Genomic DNA, 18,953 nt, shown 5'->3' on the forward strand with positions numbered 1-18,953 from the left:
GCACTAAATGACAGTCAAGAATATCCTTAAGTACTTATGAAGGACTAAAGATTTATTCTTGATTTATGGAAATGAGAGATTAAAGTTCAAGATTATACTGATTTCGATTTTCAATCGAATACTAATGACTATAAGTCTACATCCGGGTCGTTGTTATACTCAATGGTGGTGTACTTAATTAGAAGAGTTCCAAACAAAGCATAACTGCTGATTCCACCACTAAAGTAGAGTATGTAGCTACTTCTGAAGTAGTGAAGGAAGTCGCTTGGATGAAGAAGTTCATTTCTAAGCTTGGAGTAGTTCCTTCCATTGAGCAGTTGATTACATTGTTTTGCGACAACAATGAGGCAATAACTCAAACTAAGGAACTAAGGTCTCACTAGACGTCCAAGCACATTGAAAGACGCTTCCATCTCATCAAAGAAATTATTGGAGAGGTGACATTGTCTTGCAGAAAATTGCCTTAGCGAAAAACGTGGCTGACCCTTTTACTAAGGTCTTGCCCCAATCTTCTTTTGAAAGACACATTGACAAAATAGATTTGAGGTATCAAACAAGTTGACTTTAGTGCAAGTGGGAGATTGTTAGACATATGCTTTAAAATAATCATGTAATAGTATTAGATATTAATGATGACTTTAGTGCAAGTGGGAGATAGTTAGACATATGCTTTAAAGTAATCATGTAATAGTATTAGATATTAATGATCCTATTGAGATAGGTGTGTTCTTAGTTTCACCATTAAGTATTGAATACTTAAATGAATGGCGAGTCACAAGTCATTGGGTATTGTGATAACAGAGTTAGAATACAGGTGCTTGTACCAAACAAGTTCACTAAACGTGACACACATTGAATGATTAGCAACATGTAAGCTTTTAGTGTAGTCAATGTATAATCATTCATGCTTTGGTCTTGTATGATCATTCATGGTTTGGTCTTGTGTAAATAATTCTTAGACCCGAGGCGCAATGTTAACTTGTGTGTTGGATGTCTATGTACATAAGTGCGCATATTGACAGTTCGTTGACCCTCTATGTACTTGATAGTCATAGTTCATGCCCATACGAAGTTACATGTGTGCGCAAAATTGAATCTGTCTCCTTGTTACATGGAAAGTATAATGTCCTATGCGATTTAAAAATGACAATGCATTGAAATTCTCGGTCGGGGTTGTAACCGAGAATGAAATGTTCATGTCTTGTATAAATGCATATCGATTAGATTTGTGCATATAATCAAATTGGTGGCTTGACAAATATTTCATGGTCTATGTTCGATCACGACATAGTAAGAGAGAGGGATTGAATTACACCGTAGCCATAGGCGACGGGTTCATTATATTCTCAAAGCATTCACACTATGTGGGTAGCCATGACATATTGTTAGATATCACTCATGGCTTGTAGGACATGGAGCTTGATCGGGACAATCAACTCTCTTAGAAATACTAATGTGTTAGTACAAGTCTTACCACTATCTCGGTGATGAACTTAGGGATGTTACACACCATAACCAATTCAAGATGACGTTAAATAGGAAAGATATTATTGTAAATATATTTGCAATTGCGAATTATTGAATAGAGTCGAACTAAAATCAAATTAAATAGAATTTAATTTAATTCTATTTTTGGTCACAGACGTACGTGCATATGATGCACACGCACATTCAAAGTGGACACATATTGATGTGCCCAATTGCACACGCTGATTATCTTTTGTTTTGTACTAAAACAATATATATATAAAGTGACGTGGTGGTGGTCAGCAACTATCTCCCCACGATCAGCACCTGTGCTGATCATGGGCTCACGCAGCCTCGATACAGTTTGCTGATCGTGGGATTGTTATGAGCAATCTCAAAATCTCAAGGGCGTATGCATTTTTGTGAGAAAAAAATCTCTGTCTCAGTGTATTCTTGGTGTGCAGAAGCTATTCTTGAAAGAAGAGAAAAAAGGTTTTTCCTTCTTGCTTTCTTTTTCATTCTTGCCATGACCAAAATACATGGGAGAGTTCAGATGGTTGATTCCACAAAATTGCTAGCACAATTAAGGGGTGATTCTTGCGAGTTTATTTTTTCTTTTGACGTGCGATTGATGGGTGTCTGAAGTCTGATATTTATGGGACTCGAATAAAAAAAATATGAACTGACTCATTTCAAGCACACTACGAGAGGTAATCCGTTTAACTCCTTAGTTTAGATGATTTTTGAATGAAACGCATGACCAATGCCTCTAGAGATATATGTAGGGGTTTATTATTAATTATTGCCTATGCATGTTACGTGTATCCCAACAACCGCAAGTTCTGGTTCCCAATGGAACCGAACCGGAACCGAAAGCGGAACCGGACAACCCTAACAAAACAAACCGGTTGTTTGGCCTGTCTTTGTCTCTCCTTTTGAGCTTGTTTGTTCATGCTTTTTTTTACTTGACTGAGGCTCACATGCACTATAATACATCCAGAAAGACAGCTAGTTATCTCCTCCCAGAGGAGGAGGAATGTGATGGCCCATCTTCCTTTTGTGCCTAGAAGATATGGTTAAGAAACGCCTAGATCAGACGAGGCATGCATATTAAATTCGACATGTAACCCACGTATTGGGCACTGATCTCAATTTTTCGTTTTTTGATAGATACAGAATTCAGCACTTTGGATCGAGCATTGTTCAATCCATGACAAGTTGGTTTATGATTCTGAAGCTCATTCCTTTTGTGAGATTAGAGATAGATATGGAGCTGTTCATCATGCTAAAATCAATATGAAGGTTTTTTTTTTTCCTCGCAAAATATGGAGTTGTTCAACTGTAGCATTTTGTCTCTGCATTCCTTTTAGTTTCTTTTGACGCTTGTTCCTGGCGAATCCTTTTGTAGTAAACTCTCCTTTTTAACTAAACTTGATTGTTGTTTATTTCATTTTACGTGTTCATCTTGTATGATTGATTGTTACTATTGAAAGATAAGATACTTTAATTTTTATTGTTGCGCTCATTCTCATTTAGCTTAACTAAATATGAAAACAAAAATAGAGGGTAGGTTCCGATTTTTAGGGTATAAAGGATAGGTTCTAGGTTTCAGAAAATGAAAAACCTGTTCTAGCAGATAAGTTTCAGATTTCGCCGAGAACATGTAAGGAACTTGAAATTACTCTCCTCTACTTTAGAGCCCAAGGAACTTCTGGAAAGTGATTCCCAAATGCACCAAAAACCTGAGTACATGACTTTCGCGGTAAATTAATCACTATTCAAACTAAACCGTTAACCAAACTCTACAAATTGATCGCTAATAAATTTGCTCATGTCACTTTTCGGTAGTAATAAATCCACGATGTATAGCCAATTAGCCACTCCACCACTATATAAAACCTCTAATAATGTTTATTGAAGTCGTTGCAAGCTAAGCAAGCAGGAATCATGACTTGTCCATTGCGTATAATTGTATACTTCCATATTTCTAGACATTTAATCTGAAAGCAAATTCAAAAATAATCTCGTCTGAAATTCACACATTCCATCTTTGTCGGTCTCTTCTTGTGATTTTCATGGTATGACGCAGTCAAATCCCAGCTAATTTCCACCTTCTCGCCTATTTTTGCTTACGTAGTATAAAACTGTTGACACATTCAAGGTCTCAAGTAATCCCCAGATGATTTCATTGCCGTCGTTGTCTAATCAGCGTAGACTAAGACCTTGTCATGCTCAATAATGGTACCTAGCAGACGTTCTTATCGTATTCTTTACAAAGTCAAGCTGGCATACCTCGCCTTCCGTTCTTTCATACCTCTTATTTTGTTGGCCACTTTTCTAATACCCCTTAAACTTAGAGCGTGCGAGTGGGAAGAATGTATTGAAAAATGATTGTTGATGTGACTAATAAACAGATTCAGTCCGACCCAAGATGAATTCTCTTGACTTAGGAAAATGTCTAACGAGGGGTTAGCGGGGCCGTGACATCGGGAAAGTCAAGAGTTTCTCCTTCCTTCTATAGAAATTGAGCGACAACTGTCGAATAATCTTAAAATAGTAAAGTATTAAATCATGTACAATATTTACTAGCAAAAGAGCCCACAGAAATGCGTGGTTACAAAAGAAAATTGTATTGAAATTTTGAGAGAGAGAGAGAGAGAGAGAGAGAGAGAGAGAGAGAGAGAGAGAGAGAGAGAGAGAGAGAGAGAGAGAGAGAGAGAGAGAGAGAGATGATGATGATGCAAATTAGGTTAGGAAAGAAGTGGTTGATGAGAGATTTAAATTGCATCTTGAAAGCAAGATTTTTTTTTAAGGTAGAGCAAAAATCAGAGAGATGGGAGTTAGAGATAGGACAGATTAAACAAAAGAGAGTAAGATATTCATGGAATTTAGTTAACAACTATCTTGACTATTCTATTTGATAACATAATTAAGTGCTAATATTTTTTTTTTTTTAAAATAGCCCTTGATGCGATGTTGTCCCTTATGTTGTCACATTATTAAAAGTGTCATTATAGCGTCCTCCAATATTGGAATCTCAAATCGGACAAAACATATATAGCTAAAGAAGTCATTAGCTTGACGGTCATTATTTCTGATCCTGCGATATTTCAATTAATGAGTGTTTTATGCAAAACATGCGATGATGGTGTGTTGATCTATAATTAGAAATAATTGACAACAAACTATCAAGAAAGCATTCTCCTGTAGCTAATATATGGAAAATTTTCTCTTTTCCGAGTGGAGATTTTCTTGTTTGAGAGACCCATGTTGGGACATTTATTTTCAATTCATTACATTTTGCATCTTAGCTTGGGAAGCTCTCGGTCTTTTGCTCAATATTTTGTGCGACTATGTGTAAATCAATACGACAACTCTTTAAAATTATAGACTGCACGTATTCTCTATCTATCATACGAAAATTATTATTTCTTGAGTCAAAGTAGTAAGTTTAATTGTACCTTAATGGTGAACTTTTTGTCTCCAACACCAATATGAGCGCCATAGAAATGAATTCATTTATCAAATGTGGTTTTAGGCAACATTCTTAGGTGAGGAAAAAGTAATGCGCATTGTTTCATAATATTGATAGCATCACATATGGACAAAGATTTTTTGTACCTTATTTTGCGATTACTCCATGTGATATTGTATGAAGTTATTGATATGGTCATTTTTTTTTTCCTTCATGTCGTCTTGTCACACTAGTAATTGCAGTCATTTGAGTATCTGAGACTAGACATGGCCAAATGGAACCGTGGGGCCGGAACCGGCCCATTGACCGGGCCAACGGTTCCAACCCGGAACCGGCTCTCAAGGGCCGGTTCCAATTCCATAATTGTCGTAACCGCCGGTTCCAGGCCTGTTTTGACCATTTTTTTTTTTTAAAGGGGAGGCCCGGGGGGAAAGAGCCGTTGGGCTCGGGAACCGGCGGTTCTGAACCGGAACCTAAACCGGCGGTTACGAACCGGAACCGTCGGTTCGGCCGAACCAACCATGTCTATCCGAGACCTTTTGACAAAAAAAAAATCCGAGACTTGCTTTATAAACATGTAGTCGTGGCTTTCGCCTTTGTCCTCAAAACTAAAGCTCTATTTGTTTTGCAAAAAATAATTTTTAGGAAAATAATTTTTAAATTTTTCGGCATTTGATTCATGAAAAATAAGCTAGTTTAGGAAAATATTTTGTATCCATATAAAAAACTCCTTTGAAAGTGGGGAAAATGTTTTCCTCCTTTTGAAAAGAGGAAAACATTTTTCCTCATCCTTCCTCACACAATTCTTTTACATTCATTTTATTTTATACTATCGTTTTTTTTTTCTTTTCTTCTTTCCCTTTTTGTCTTACCTTTATTTCTTTTTTGTCTTTTTTTTTTCTTTTCTCCTTCTTCCTCTGTGGATCGGCAGCCCGGCAATCGGTCATGACACAGGTTGACGAGGTCTAGGCTCGGCCAATCCTAGCGGGTTCACTAGATCCAAGCAAGCTCGAGATTACCGGGACCCGCCGAGCCTCGAGCTTGCCAACGGCTTGTCGCTAGCCGTGGTGGTGGCCGGCGACTAACAGAAACTAAAAGGAAAAGAAAAAAATTAAAATTAAAAAAGAAATGAGAAAAAAGATAAAGGATAAAGATAAATAATTAAAAAATTCATTTTTTAAGTAACAAAAAACATTATTGAAAGGAGTGTGGAGGGATATCAAATCAGATTTTTCATACCGAGTCTTTTTCATATTTCAGTCAAATACTAGAAAATATTATCATTTTTCTAAAAAATAACTTTCTTAATTTTTTTTTATGAAAACGTCACATTTTCCCCAAGACAAATGGAGCATTAATTAACTTTTATAACATCATTATGCTAAAGTGCATCAGCCACTAATCGCAAGGTAACGTTGTTGAGGCTAACACTACACTCCAGAGGGGAGTGGGTGAACAGATTGTTTAAAAGAACTTTTAACAAATTTTCGCGAAGTATTTCATGTTTAACTTTGATAGACACAGGATCACTTGAAACATCATACGCACGATACTTCTATCTTGCAGATATTTGCAAAATTAAACAGCTAGAAGATATTGCACACAAACATTTAGTGGTTTGGCTTATAATCAAGCCTACGTCCAATCTCCGCCACTAACAACCACAGCTCAAGTAGGAATCCCCTAGTAATCTTAAGAGATGTTACAAAGTAGCAATTGCTGCTTCAACCCGAAGATGATAGATCACACTACCAATACAGCAGCACTGCTTTTACATTATATACTTCTTTTGTCGCCGATTACGATGAGCAAGATGAACTCTTTATGCAGAGAGCACAAACATATAATAGAACACTAGTACAATAGAGAGAGAAGCTGATTATAACAGAATCTCCTCCTGAGCCTTTGCTCTTTCCACTCTTGGAGTTAGTGGGGCAGGCATCTTCTGCAATGGCGTTTGCTTCTGGATAATAACGGGCTCTTTGAGTTTGCTCGCGCTTCTTATTTTGATCAGCTTGTTACTCTGTCCTTTTCTTGCGAACTTTCTTGGCAGCTTCATCGTCGCCATCGCCGATCTTCGTAATCTTATTTTTCAGATTAATGCATCCTTCAGGAGTGACTCGCAGGGTCATTTTCTTCAATGTTCTCTCCCAATCTCCAAATCTAACAACTTCTCCTTCTTCAGTTCTTCAGGAACCGCAATGCCCTTCGCAAGGAGGGCTTTCGTGATAAGAGCACCAAAGGACATTTTCCCGATCTTCTTCTTCTAAGCACGGTACATGTGGAGAATGACAGTATGAGGGAGGGAGAACTGAAGACCATTAAGAATGGACGAGAGCACCCAAGCATCGTTGCGACGAATGGTATCTTTGTCGCCATAGGCTCACAAACGCGAGGAATTTTTATCTTCTTTGGCCGGTCAAGACAATCTTATCTTGTCTCAGAGGTGACAAACGTGGTACCTGAAAGGTACCGCATCCAAATGCTAATCCAGATCTATAAACGCCGCGGAAAAATTACAGATCTACATATCCAAAAGTGTAACTTGTGGTTTATAGTGGAATGATAATCTCATTCATCATATCGGTACATACACGCATCGGATTGCACTAAATCAGTATGCCCTAGAATCAACTTGTATCATTGATCGTAGAAGCATATCACGATAAACGAACATACCTCGTTTTTCACATATTAAGAGCCTTAAATTGTAGGTGAGAAAACAATCTGGATCCACCGATTGATCGTACGTCGAGAGAGTTTTCACCGAGAGAGTTTTTTGAGAGAGTTTTTGTGTCGATTAATAGAACGACGTATGTGACGATATACAATCTCCTCTCTCTTCTTATTGAATTGGAAATAAATCTTCCTTTATTGCAATCAATTATCACAATAAGGCGGGTATTGATTTTGCCCTTAATTGGCGCAATCATTCCCAACACTACCAAAGTTATTGCCTTAAACAAAGGCGACGGAGCAAACGCCACAAATGAAGTATGGTGAAGCAAGACTTATTATCTTTACCTAAGTGTTGACAAAAAATAATCTGATCATCAATAAGCACATGCTTGGCACATGAATGAGAATAAACACATGAATGGCTCATGAGTATGAACAATCATGTGCATGGCACGAGAAATTCACTAACCATATGCCAGCTTAATCAACAAGTGTAGGGATTTACATAGGTCAATCGATACGATGACAGACGATTGGCAGCTGCTAATATGAGCATCAATGATGAATATTTGTCGAAAGAACATTGAATTACTATATCACACTTTATCTTTCGTAGCTATAGCTTTCAGAGTCACGTCATCAATTAAATTTTGGCGTGCATCTCTATCCTAAGTATTGTATCATCAATTAAATTCCGGCATAGTATTGACGTGTTCTCGAGCTGTGTCATCGATTAAATTCAGGCACAATTTATTAATGTTTGGTTACTTTACCGAGTTTGTATCACTAGATTTTGTTGTCAATTAAATCCTGGTACGATTTGTATTCATACATTCTCCTATTCTAATCGAATTGGTTGTTGTTTGTTTGCCTGTGATACTTCCTAGCCGGAGTTGGCTGAAGAACCTTGTCTTTCTTAATTAAAAGCCACGGAACGACTTTCGGCGAAAGATTTTTCGTCGTGGGAGAAATTCCCCAATCCTGTATTTTGGGCAGCCGTGATATATTCTTCCTCGATTCTCCTTTACATTGTTGTTTGTAGAGGTGATTTCAGACCACAATAGCCAAATACATATGTGGCTCTGTTGATTAGAGGGACCGATGGTCATTGATTGATTGTGACGAATTCGCCGATGACTTTATCGGTTGTCATGATTGTAGCGGGACTGTTATTTATGGTTTTAGAATCAACACTAGTTGGAGCATTTCTAACCCGTGAAGATGTAGTATATTCATTGGTGAATATCAGATATATGATGAGCTGCACTTATTGAGCTACATACTCTTATTCTCATTGTTGGTCTAACATATTTACTGTCGGACCTCTTTCATTTATTGTTAGTCGTCCATCAGAAGGGTAGTGTATTTGTAGTTGTTGTGTACGTTTCCATTGTTTATACATGGAAATTCGCTCCAAGAGCAATTGCAGCTGAGTCAACTCTATCCATGGGGGACCACTTGTAGGAATCAGTAGGATTTCAGGCAGAGAGACGGTATGGACACTAAATAACAACAGCATCAAGCGAGGGCGAAGGCATTCGGCAAGCGTCGTGCAAGCGTCGGACGAAGGCATCGAATGAAAGCCGCGAGTGTTGGACGAAGTCGTCGTCAGCCGAGCGTCGGATGAAGGCATCGGCAAAAAAATGATTTGGGGCAAAAATTTGGGAGATCAATTTGGGAAAGACCTCAATTTAGGGTTTCTAATATCAATTTGGGAAACACCCCAGCTGTCTGGTGTGGGCGTTATAGCATTGGGAGGAACTTTCTCTAGTATGAGACGACCGGAAAGGATGCACCTTTGGTGTATTAGTTATCATGCCCACGATAAATGCTGGACCGAGCGGGCAACGTTGGCGTCATCTTGCTCTCTAGCAACCATGTTAACCCCGATCGGCGCCGCCTTGGATTTCACGTCAGATTTTTCTAATTATTAATGGCCCAATGAACTAAATTGATACAAATGGAAATTGCTTAGGAATAAATTGGTATAAAAAAGTTTATGACTGTATTGGCACAATTGCAATGTATTTATGATTTTTTTGGAAAATTTTCCTTCGTAGGCCTAACAACGTTAGTTGTTTGTGAAGAGATTAAATTACCCATTCGACTTGTGCCATATCATGTGGTAAGAATAACATCAATTACCCAAAGGCTAGAGTCGAGGACCCTCGCCAGCTCTCCTCGGACCACCGTTGCTTCTAAACTCTTTTGAACTACGGAATTCGCATTTTGAGTTTAGATAGATCGCGATTGCATTTAAATCTGGCTCTACATAGTTTCCATTTGAGCTATGAGCTATATCCCTATGCCTCGATTCGCTCTTCATTTTGCTTCCCTAAGCGTTTCGGAGATTTCCTTCCAAATCTCGCCGACGGCGATTTCTGCAAACTCCTCCGAGGATGACTTTGACGTCTCCGACATCGACCGATTCAATTCTGCCGCTCCTCCGTAATCGCTCCATGTCTCCCTCTGCGCTTTTCATCATCTGCCCTAGTGTCCGTTCTCCCTTTTCCAAAAAAAGACAAATGTAGCTCGTCGGTCCTTCTCGCTGTAATGGATTGCCTTCCAATATACTGGAGGTTCATTGCCTCTCTCATCTTCGTCAGCACCTCGTCATCATCTACCTCTTCTTCTTTGATTGTTTGCAAATTGAAAAAGGAAAAAAAAAAAAAAATGGTTGTCCGACATGGACACAAAACAAAATCTAACGCGGTATTTAGTTACGACGTGACTCTTTCTGGCCAGGCACTTCTAGCCGTTTATTTTAAAATAATCTTGTATCGGTTTTCCGGATACTCAAACCGGCGATCACACTTAAGTGATCGTTTTTTCTATACGAAAGTAGCATTTAAGTGGTCACTATAAAAGTTTTAGCACTCAAGTAAGCACCGTGCGAAAGTTATAGCACTTCTAGTGCCATTTTCCCAATACATTTCAATAGATAACATTACCCCAATCAATCATAAACTTATTGTAAGGATGCAGCTCAATCCTAAACTTTATTCAATTTTAGTTCTAATCCTTTGTGGATAATTTTAATGCAGTCTTTGTGGCACATTTTCGCCAGGAAATCATTGATGTGAAGTTCTACTCATCACTGGCGGTCCTACGTGGCATACCACCACGTTAGCGATTTCGGAAGAAAAATTGGCCGAAAGGACCATATTGAAATTTCGAGTAAAAGTTCAGAGCTAAATCGACAAAAATCAAAAAATTCAAAACTGAGTTGATATCCGTGTAATATGCCGAAAGACTAATCGGACAATATCTCTCGTTTTGATGAATGTGAGCTCAGTCAAACTTCAATGCGAAAGAATATCCCCAATAAATCTCCCATAATTCGCTGACAAGTACCTGAAAATTTAATGCATAGGAGGAGTAAACTTAAAATTCAGTGACCTAACCTAACTGAACAAATCCCCCAAAAAAGGAAAAAAAAATGAAAAAGAAGATCACCCATGAAATTTACCCCCTTTGCTTAGGTACATGGTTTACTTATTCAAAACAGTCTCATAGGTTGGTGGTGGTGGTCAAAGTCTTTAGGTTGGTGGCCAATAGGAAAATATGTGTTCCGCTTGCGCTCATTCACCTGTTCACCAAACCTAGACATACCTATCCCACTAAAATTCAGCTCCAATCCATATTAAAGAGAAAAATCAAACAAAAAAAAAAAAAATCAACCTTTTAACGAAATTGACCAAAAAAAAAAAAAAATAGGTCGTAAGCTACGTCATGAATACGTCACCCCCGCAAGGGCAAGAGACAGAGCGCACGTTATGACAAGGCTGTTGCGGTAGGTGAAGAAGAGAAGGGGCGTCCTCTTCCCATCATCACGACCCGCTCTCCAACCGTGTCTCGGCACAAGCAATTGGGTTAGGTGAAAGTCCTGCGTGGCACGGCGTCGTTACCTGTCGTCTGAGATTACACTGTTTTGTCCGAAGTAACATGAGATCTCATCCCTAAATTTGGAAGACGCTCGATGATGAGATAACATGGTTTACACGTGTTCGAATGTGTGTACGTGTGAACATCCGAATAGGGCTCATGATGTGTGCCATAAATAGTCAGCACGAGATATGGCTTTGTGCGTCCGACCGATCGAGCCGATTCGTTTTCGCATGATGTTTAACGAGTCGTATGTATTTACGAATGAAAACTGAACCCGTAGAGATGGAATGAAGCTGTTATTTTAGAGGATAAATGAGGAAAGGAACGGTTAGATTATCTAGCTCCAAGTCACGTAAGGTATTGTCAGATTAAAAGTGGCACGTGAAATTTGCCTAATGAATGTGGGCGCACCACCCTTTTACGTGCAGCCCGAATTAGGAGCGCCGTGTGAAATTTGATTAACGGAGGTGGATGCAACCGCCGGCAGGACCTGGCTCCGACGCCATGTTCAAATGTTCAGCTCCGAGCGATGTGGGACATCGGCTAATTGGGAGGGGGCCCCGCTTGGGTAGGTGAATCCTACGTGGCAAGCCATTGTTGGCCAAAGTCAGAACGTGACATGCACTAAATAATTCCAAAAAAAAAGAAAAGAGAAAAAGAAAACGATGATATTTGATTTTGTCACCAAATGTCCCTCACCAACCTCCGACGTCCCGTTCCACGGTGCGGTAGGTGATGCCCGAGACCACAATATTCTCTCCCCACCTTCCAATCACAACGCGCCACCTTGGCATCAGGACATACGGGGACGTAACAACAGTCTCCAGAGATTTAGTTAGACGACACGTGGCGGGTCATTATTGGCTAGGTCCCTGGACGCCCGACGCAGCAGCTGCAGCGGATCTCTCCCGCTGCCCGAGCTGGGCAACCGAAAGGACCGAAATGCCCCTGTCGAAAGAGGAGAATTCCCCCATCGAGCCCACTTCACCAGCTCCTCCCACCCACACCAACTCGTGTATATTACCCGCAACCAAAACTCAAACCAAACCTCAGGGAAGGACAGGAGCCACAACCAAACGCTCACCTTCTCATCTTCTTCCAATCATCAATCTCTCTCCTCCTCTGCCCCCCGCCGCCCCCCGCCCGCCCCCCCCTCTCTCTCTCTCTCTCTCTCTACATTAGAATCTTTTTCATTCAATTCTCCTTCACGCCGCAACAATGGAGGCCACCAAGCCATTGGACCAGCCCGGCGAATTCGTCTTCCGGTCGAAGCTCCCGGACATCCACATCCCCGACCACCTCCCACTGCACGCCTACTGCTTTGAGCACATCTCTGAGTTCGCAGACCGCCCCTGCGTCATCGACGGGGCCACCGGCAGGACCTACACCTACGCCGAGGTCGAGCTGACGTCCCGCCGGGTTGCGGCGGGCCTCGACGGGCTCGGCGTCGGCCAGGGCGATGTGATCATGCTGCTCCTCCAGAACTCCCCCGAGTTCGTCTTCACGTTCCTTGGCGCGTCCTACCGCGGTGCCGTCAGCACGACCGCGAACCCGTTCTACACCCCTGCCGAGATCGCCAAGCAGGCCTCGGCTTCCCGGGCCAAGGTCGTGGTCACGCAGGCCGCGTACGCCGAGAAGGCGAGGCAGTTCGCGGAGGAAAATGGGGTCAAGATCGTGTGCATCGATACCGCGCCAGAGGGTTGCCTGCACTTCTCGGAATTGATTCAGGCGGACGAGAACGCGGCACCCGCAGTGGATGTGAAACCCGACGACATCCTGGCGCTTCCCTATTCGTCGGGCACGACGGGGCTCCCAAAGGGGGTGATGCTCACGCACAGGGGTCAAGTGACGAGCGTGGCGCAGCAAGTTGACGGCGACAACCCAAACTTATACTTCCACAAGGAGGACGTGATCCTGTGCGTGCTCCCCTTGTTCCACATATACTCCCTCAACTCGGTGATGTTCTGCGCGCTCCGCGTCGGCGCGGCGATCCTGATCATGCAGAAGTTCGAGATCATGGTGCTGATGGAGCTCGTGCAGCGGTACCGGGTGACCATCATGCCCATCGTCCCGCCGATCGTGCTGGAGATCGCCAAGAGCCCCGAAGTGGACCGGTATGACCTGTCGTCGATCAGGACGGTCATGTCAGGCGCGGCCCCGATGGGGAAGGAGCTCGAGGACAAGGTGCGAGCCAAGCTGCCGAACGCCAAGCTCGGACAGGTGAGATCTGCTCTTTCTCTTGCTTTAATGCTTCCGACATATTACAGCAGGGGAGTAAGAGTAATCTAGTTACTCAAAATGAGACAAGAACGTAGATTCTATTTCTTCTCTAATTACGTGTAAGGTATATTTTCGTCGACTGGATATGTCGTGACGGGAGGGGGGGCAAGTTGGCCGAGTGGCGACAAGTGTGTTTGGTCGTGTTTTATAAGCTTGGGAGTTGAGACTTTCTTGTGGTTTTTATGCTGACCCGGTAGGACCCATTTTAACCTAAGAAGATGTTTTTCTCCTTTGTTAGGTGGTAAAGATAAGTTGATTCACATACGTACTTCCCTGATAATACTATCAACGATAGTAAAATTTTAATCTTAGATTCACACATCATTATTGCATATTTTGCATAAAACATTCACTTATTAGGAGATAATATGATCAGAAATAACCGACAACTCTATTAGACTGTCAGGTCGGCGGTCTTTTATTTTTCGTTATTAGATAAAAAGAGAGAGTTAAATCTATTTTGGATATGGTGTTCGTCTATCTATGCGATAGGCATGGCAGATCATGCGCGTATTGTATTTGATCGATTCCGCATGAGGCATTCGAGTTCAAAACAGGATCAGATCTATCCTAGCACGATTCGAGATCCAAAATGCTGGTCCAACCATAGCTTTGTCTTCTTCCCTATTCCTACGTCAAGTAATCTCCAAAATACTTTTCGACAAAAAAAAAAAAAAAAAATCTCCAAAATGCAAGAGATGATGGATTGGAAAATAAATGGAACAGTTACTAGTCATTCATCACATACCAAATAAAGCGGTCTATTCCGGTATTCCCCCACTAAAGCCCACCCCCAAGAATCATTCCCCTATTGATTACCATTCGGAAAGTGCATCTTTCGTTTGTTTAGTGAATAATCAATAATCGAAAGATTATTTCCTAATTCGTCGTTCTTTATACTGTACTAAGTAAACGAAAAGAACGAAATTTTATACCGTACATTATCATCTTGACTCTGTTTGCTTACGCTTATTTTCTACACCAATTGTGTATAGAATAAGAAATCATGTAACTATATATCTTTTTTTTTTGGTAAGGAGTAACTATATATCTTTTGATCATGCGACATGTGAAAAATGTGTAGGGCTATGGGATGACGGAGGCGGGCCCCGTGCTGGCGATGTGCTTGGCCTTCGCAAAGGAGCCGTTCGAGATCAAGTCAGGCGCGTGCGGAACCGTCGTGAGGAACGCCCAGATGAAGATCGTCGACCCGGAGACCGGCGCCTCGCTCCTGCGGAACCAGCCCGGCGAGATCTGCATCAGGGGTCACCAGATCATGAAAGGTACGGATCACCCACCCACCACTTCCATAATCCAATTTTTTTTTTCCCTTTTTATAAGTACATTCGTTCAAAATGGATATGAAGAGTGCTGAGTGGTTGACTTTAATGTTGATGGGTCTCGCGGCGACAATGACTCCTTAGGTTCTTCCTACAAGATTTCGTCATGTCTAATCAATTTAAACAATTGGTCTATGACTAACGATGCGTAAAGGTTTTTAGGGCTCTACCAAGAACTTATCTTCTTAGTTATGACTGGTTGGATTAGACCTTTTCCTTATCTAGGTTCGGATGAGCTCACGCGAGCATAATTTCTCGCGCAGCACCAAGTACTAGGAGCATATACTTATGTGTTTCAATAATTATCCGACAACGGATTCAAAAGATCGTCATAGAGGTTGATTGAGAACTCGAGCAAATCTTCCGATCCCCTGTTATTATTAGGGGAAAATCCTATACGTTCAAGGAGTCAACCCATGAGTGGTGCGGCGGAAAATTCCGACCACTATTTTCTTCTAATATATTTTGTTAATTTCTATTGTAATTGTTTTTTATTTCCCCTATCATGGCAAACTTTGACTTTTCGGGAAAAAAATTAAAAAAAAATGCGAATAATGGATTAGCTTGACCTGCAGCAAATGGGGTCGGATTGAGAAAGGATTTGGAGTTTGAACTGGGAAATTGACTTCGTAATGGTAATGATCTAGAAGCCTAAAGCCGTAAAGTAAGATGGTCCAAGCAACTATTAAAATCTGAATTACTGTTTTGCTTATTACATCACAAGGCGGATTAACAATTGTCGAAATTTGTAATTTACTTAGTGATTTAACGAAATGTTATTGACCATTAATATTTAAAATCAATTTTGTCATGTTGGACCCACTTTATTTTTTTTTTAAAACTTATATCCATTAGTTGATTAGTACATAACTCAACAACAAGCAATTATTAAAGATTGTTTTCTCGATTACCTTTTCAAGCGAGCATCCATCCAGCAGGACACATGGTTTGTCATTGCGTTCCTGTTTATAAATAGCAACCTAATTGGAGTAGGAGCATAGAAAGACGCTCATCAATAATGATTGCAATAATGTAATAGATTTTGCTCCAACTGAGGGCATTGGAAAGTGACTTTATTGTCATAAAAATTTGTGCATTCTTATTTAGTTGCCTGATTCTGGTAAGTTTTCCTCTGATTTTAGCTAATGTTGTGTGATCATGATGTATAACGAAAAGCCGTTCGACTATAAATAACCTAAGAAATCTTGGTTTAAATTGCTTAATCTAGGTAATAAAAATGACCCCACAACATTTAATTCACGAAAAAAGATTACAGGGTATAAGTAGATTTGACCCGTGATCAGTGGATGCTTTATATCCATTTTGCAATGAACAAAATAATTATCTAATATCTTGAGCACATTTACGAAGACACCCTCACCTACGCCCAGGCACTAACGTGAAGAATGATTGGTATAGAGAAGCTTGGGGCCTTGTTAGGTCAACGTGTGAATGATTTTAGGCACTTACTTTATGACTTGTCATTGGAGACACAATGTTTCGTCGTCCGACGCGGTTTTGATTTTCGTCTTAAGGTTATCTGAACGACCCCGAGGCGACCGCGAGAACCATAGACAAAGAAGGGTGGCTGCACACCGGCGACATTGGCTACATCGACGACGACGACGAGCTGTTCATCGTCGACCGGTTGAAGGAGCTCATCAAGTACAAGGGCTTCCAAGTCGCTCCGGCTGAGCTAGAGGCGATGCTGATCGCACACCCAAATATTTCGGATGCCGCTGTTGTACCGTAAGTCACCCACGCTCAACCACACGGTGTCCAATAATTTTTGCAAGTTTAGTACAAAATTTTCGTTTTTTGAACATATTTCTTATAAATTTGTGTTTTTTTTTTTATAAAACAGGATGAAGGATGAGGCTGCCGGTGAGGTTCCTGTTGCATTCGTGGTGAAATTAAACGGTTCCATAATCACCGAAGACGAGATCAAGCAATACATCTCAAAGCAGGTACATTAGGTTTCTTCTTATTTTTTTGGTGAAATTATAGATATTTATTTTTGAATTAAGACATTCACATGGGACTGAGTTAGCAATTGACTATATTCAAAAACATTATTTTTGGAATATGATGTTTTTTTTTGGTCGGAGAATATGATGTTCATATGCAAAGATGTAAGGGCATGATGAAGTCAGTTGCTTATCGGTCAGCAGTGGTTTGATGGGACCAAACACTCATGGGAGGAAAGTTAGGTAGTTCCATATTAAAGTTATGATTTACCATAGAGAAAATGCATTTTTGAATTTTTGTGGACGGTCGAACAGTTAAATTCCTGGCCAACTATAATGTGTCTAGAAGAGGGTGCATTAGATGTTGACTATTCACCGGATGTGTAGGTTCTCCATAGCTGTCCACCAACCACTTTTCACCTAATATTCCATTTGTAGCTCGATCTGTCTTTAACATGAAGGGTTGACTAATCTATGATTACCAAGTTTTAATTCGTTCTAAACACGTGAAGGCTCTAAACGAAGAAATAAGCAAAGCATTTCCTATTTTAGGGTTTTGGGTTTTGTATTTAAAGTTATTAAAATCGCTCGCTAAACTTCGTGTTTGTTTAGTAGAGTCGAAAGCATATCTGTAAGCATGTTGTGCCGTAGCTGTATTTGCATTTTCATTCGACAATACATGTTAAAATCGGGTGAAACAGTTTCAAAGCTCTGGCGACAGACCTATTTTAACCGTTGCAAGAAATCTGTACGAAATATTCTCTTGATGAAATTTTGAGGCACCAAGAGTGAAGATATGGTGCTTATTGCTTTTTTGTAGGTCGTGTTTTACAAGAAAATCAAGCGGGTTTTCTTCACGGACGCAATTCCGAAAGCCCCCTCGGGCAAGATCTTGAGGAAGGACCTAAGAGCAAAGTTGGCCTCCGGTGTTTATAATTAATTTCTCACAACCTGTTCTTCTTCAGCCATGCCCTTGTACTTGCTTAAAGAGGCCCATGCAGGCAAAGTGAATGAAACCTCCTAGGAGGGGCCAAAAATGGAGGGGGCAAAGACATTTGGAAATGATTTGATCTTTCATGCTATTGTAATGTATTTGTTCGTTCAAGTCCGACTTAGACAAGTGATTAAGGCTTGTTTTTTCGGGTTTTTTTTTTAATGTATATTAATTGCGAACATCACAATATAGTGTACCACGTACTTTGAGCTTGATGAAATGACAAGACTGGAAGAACTTCGAAAACATTAATGTGTTGATGTTTGAGGCTCTTGGTTTTGGATTAATTGCGGGTGTTGACCCAAAGTTGGTCGCGTTTTTCAATATTTCTCATATGCTACTGGTGAAGCACACCAAGATGATCGAAGAAATCAAAGTGGAAAAATAGTCAAATGACGATACAAAATGTATCGACTGAGTTCACGAATTGGACATAAGAGGACTCAAATCGATCTCCGATAAAAAGCTAAGCGGCCTTTAGCGGCCCAATGAAATGAAGACAGAAAAATCATTTGGGCCACCAAAATTAGGAGTTAAATGAATTTGGCCACAAAACATTATGAGGGCCTCTAAATTGCTTTGATGTGGGTGGTGGAGTGAGCTAGAAGTAGAACCAATATATATGTACTACAGACGAAATCAATTCTAGTAGGCCCAAAAAAACAGAAATCCTTTGGACTTGAAATTCACCATGCTTGTTCTTCTGTGCTTCACGATGCCCACGCTCAACTGGCAAATCATGGTCGGCCCGATTCTTTCTTGAAGTTAAAGTTTTGCTGTTATCGTGGCGAGTAAACCTTGCCGTCCCAGCTTTGCCACAATATGCTGTGTTAAGGCATCGAGCAAAAGATGAAAAATTTCTG

General features: G+C 40.6%; 1 protein-coding gene across 1 annotated transcript; it reads left to right on the forward strand.

Moving 5' to 3' along the window:
- Window positions 1–12,526: 12,526 nt before the first annotated feature.
- LOC115750805 (4-coumarate--CoA ligase 2-like) lies at window positions 12,527–18,336 on the forward strand. Its single transcript, XM_048277501.1, has 7 exons — window positions 12,527–12,631; window positions 12,664–13,729; window positions 14,874–15,072; window positions 16,665–16,878; window positions 16,994–17,096; window positions 17,917–18,027; window positions 18,075–18,336. Exons 2-7 carry the CDS (start codon window positions 12,728–12,730, stop codon window positions 18,081–18,083), a joined length of 1,638 nt encoding a protein of 545 aa, XP_048133458.1. The 5' UTR covers window positions 12,527–12,631; window positions 12,664–12,727; the 3' UTR covers window positions 18,084–18,336.
- Window positions 18,337–18,953: the final 617 nt, after the last annotated feature.

The sequence above is a fragment of the Rhodamnia argentea genome, chromosome 4 (genome assembly GCF_020921035.1).
Source record: "Rhodamnia argentea isolate NSW1041297 chromosome 4, ASM2092103v1, whole genome shotgun sequence".
Classification (NCBI taxonomy): domain Eukaryota; kingdom Viridiplantae; phylum Streptophyta; class Magnoliopsida; order Myrtales; family Myrtaceae; genus Rhodamnia; species Rhodamnia argentea.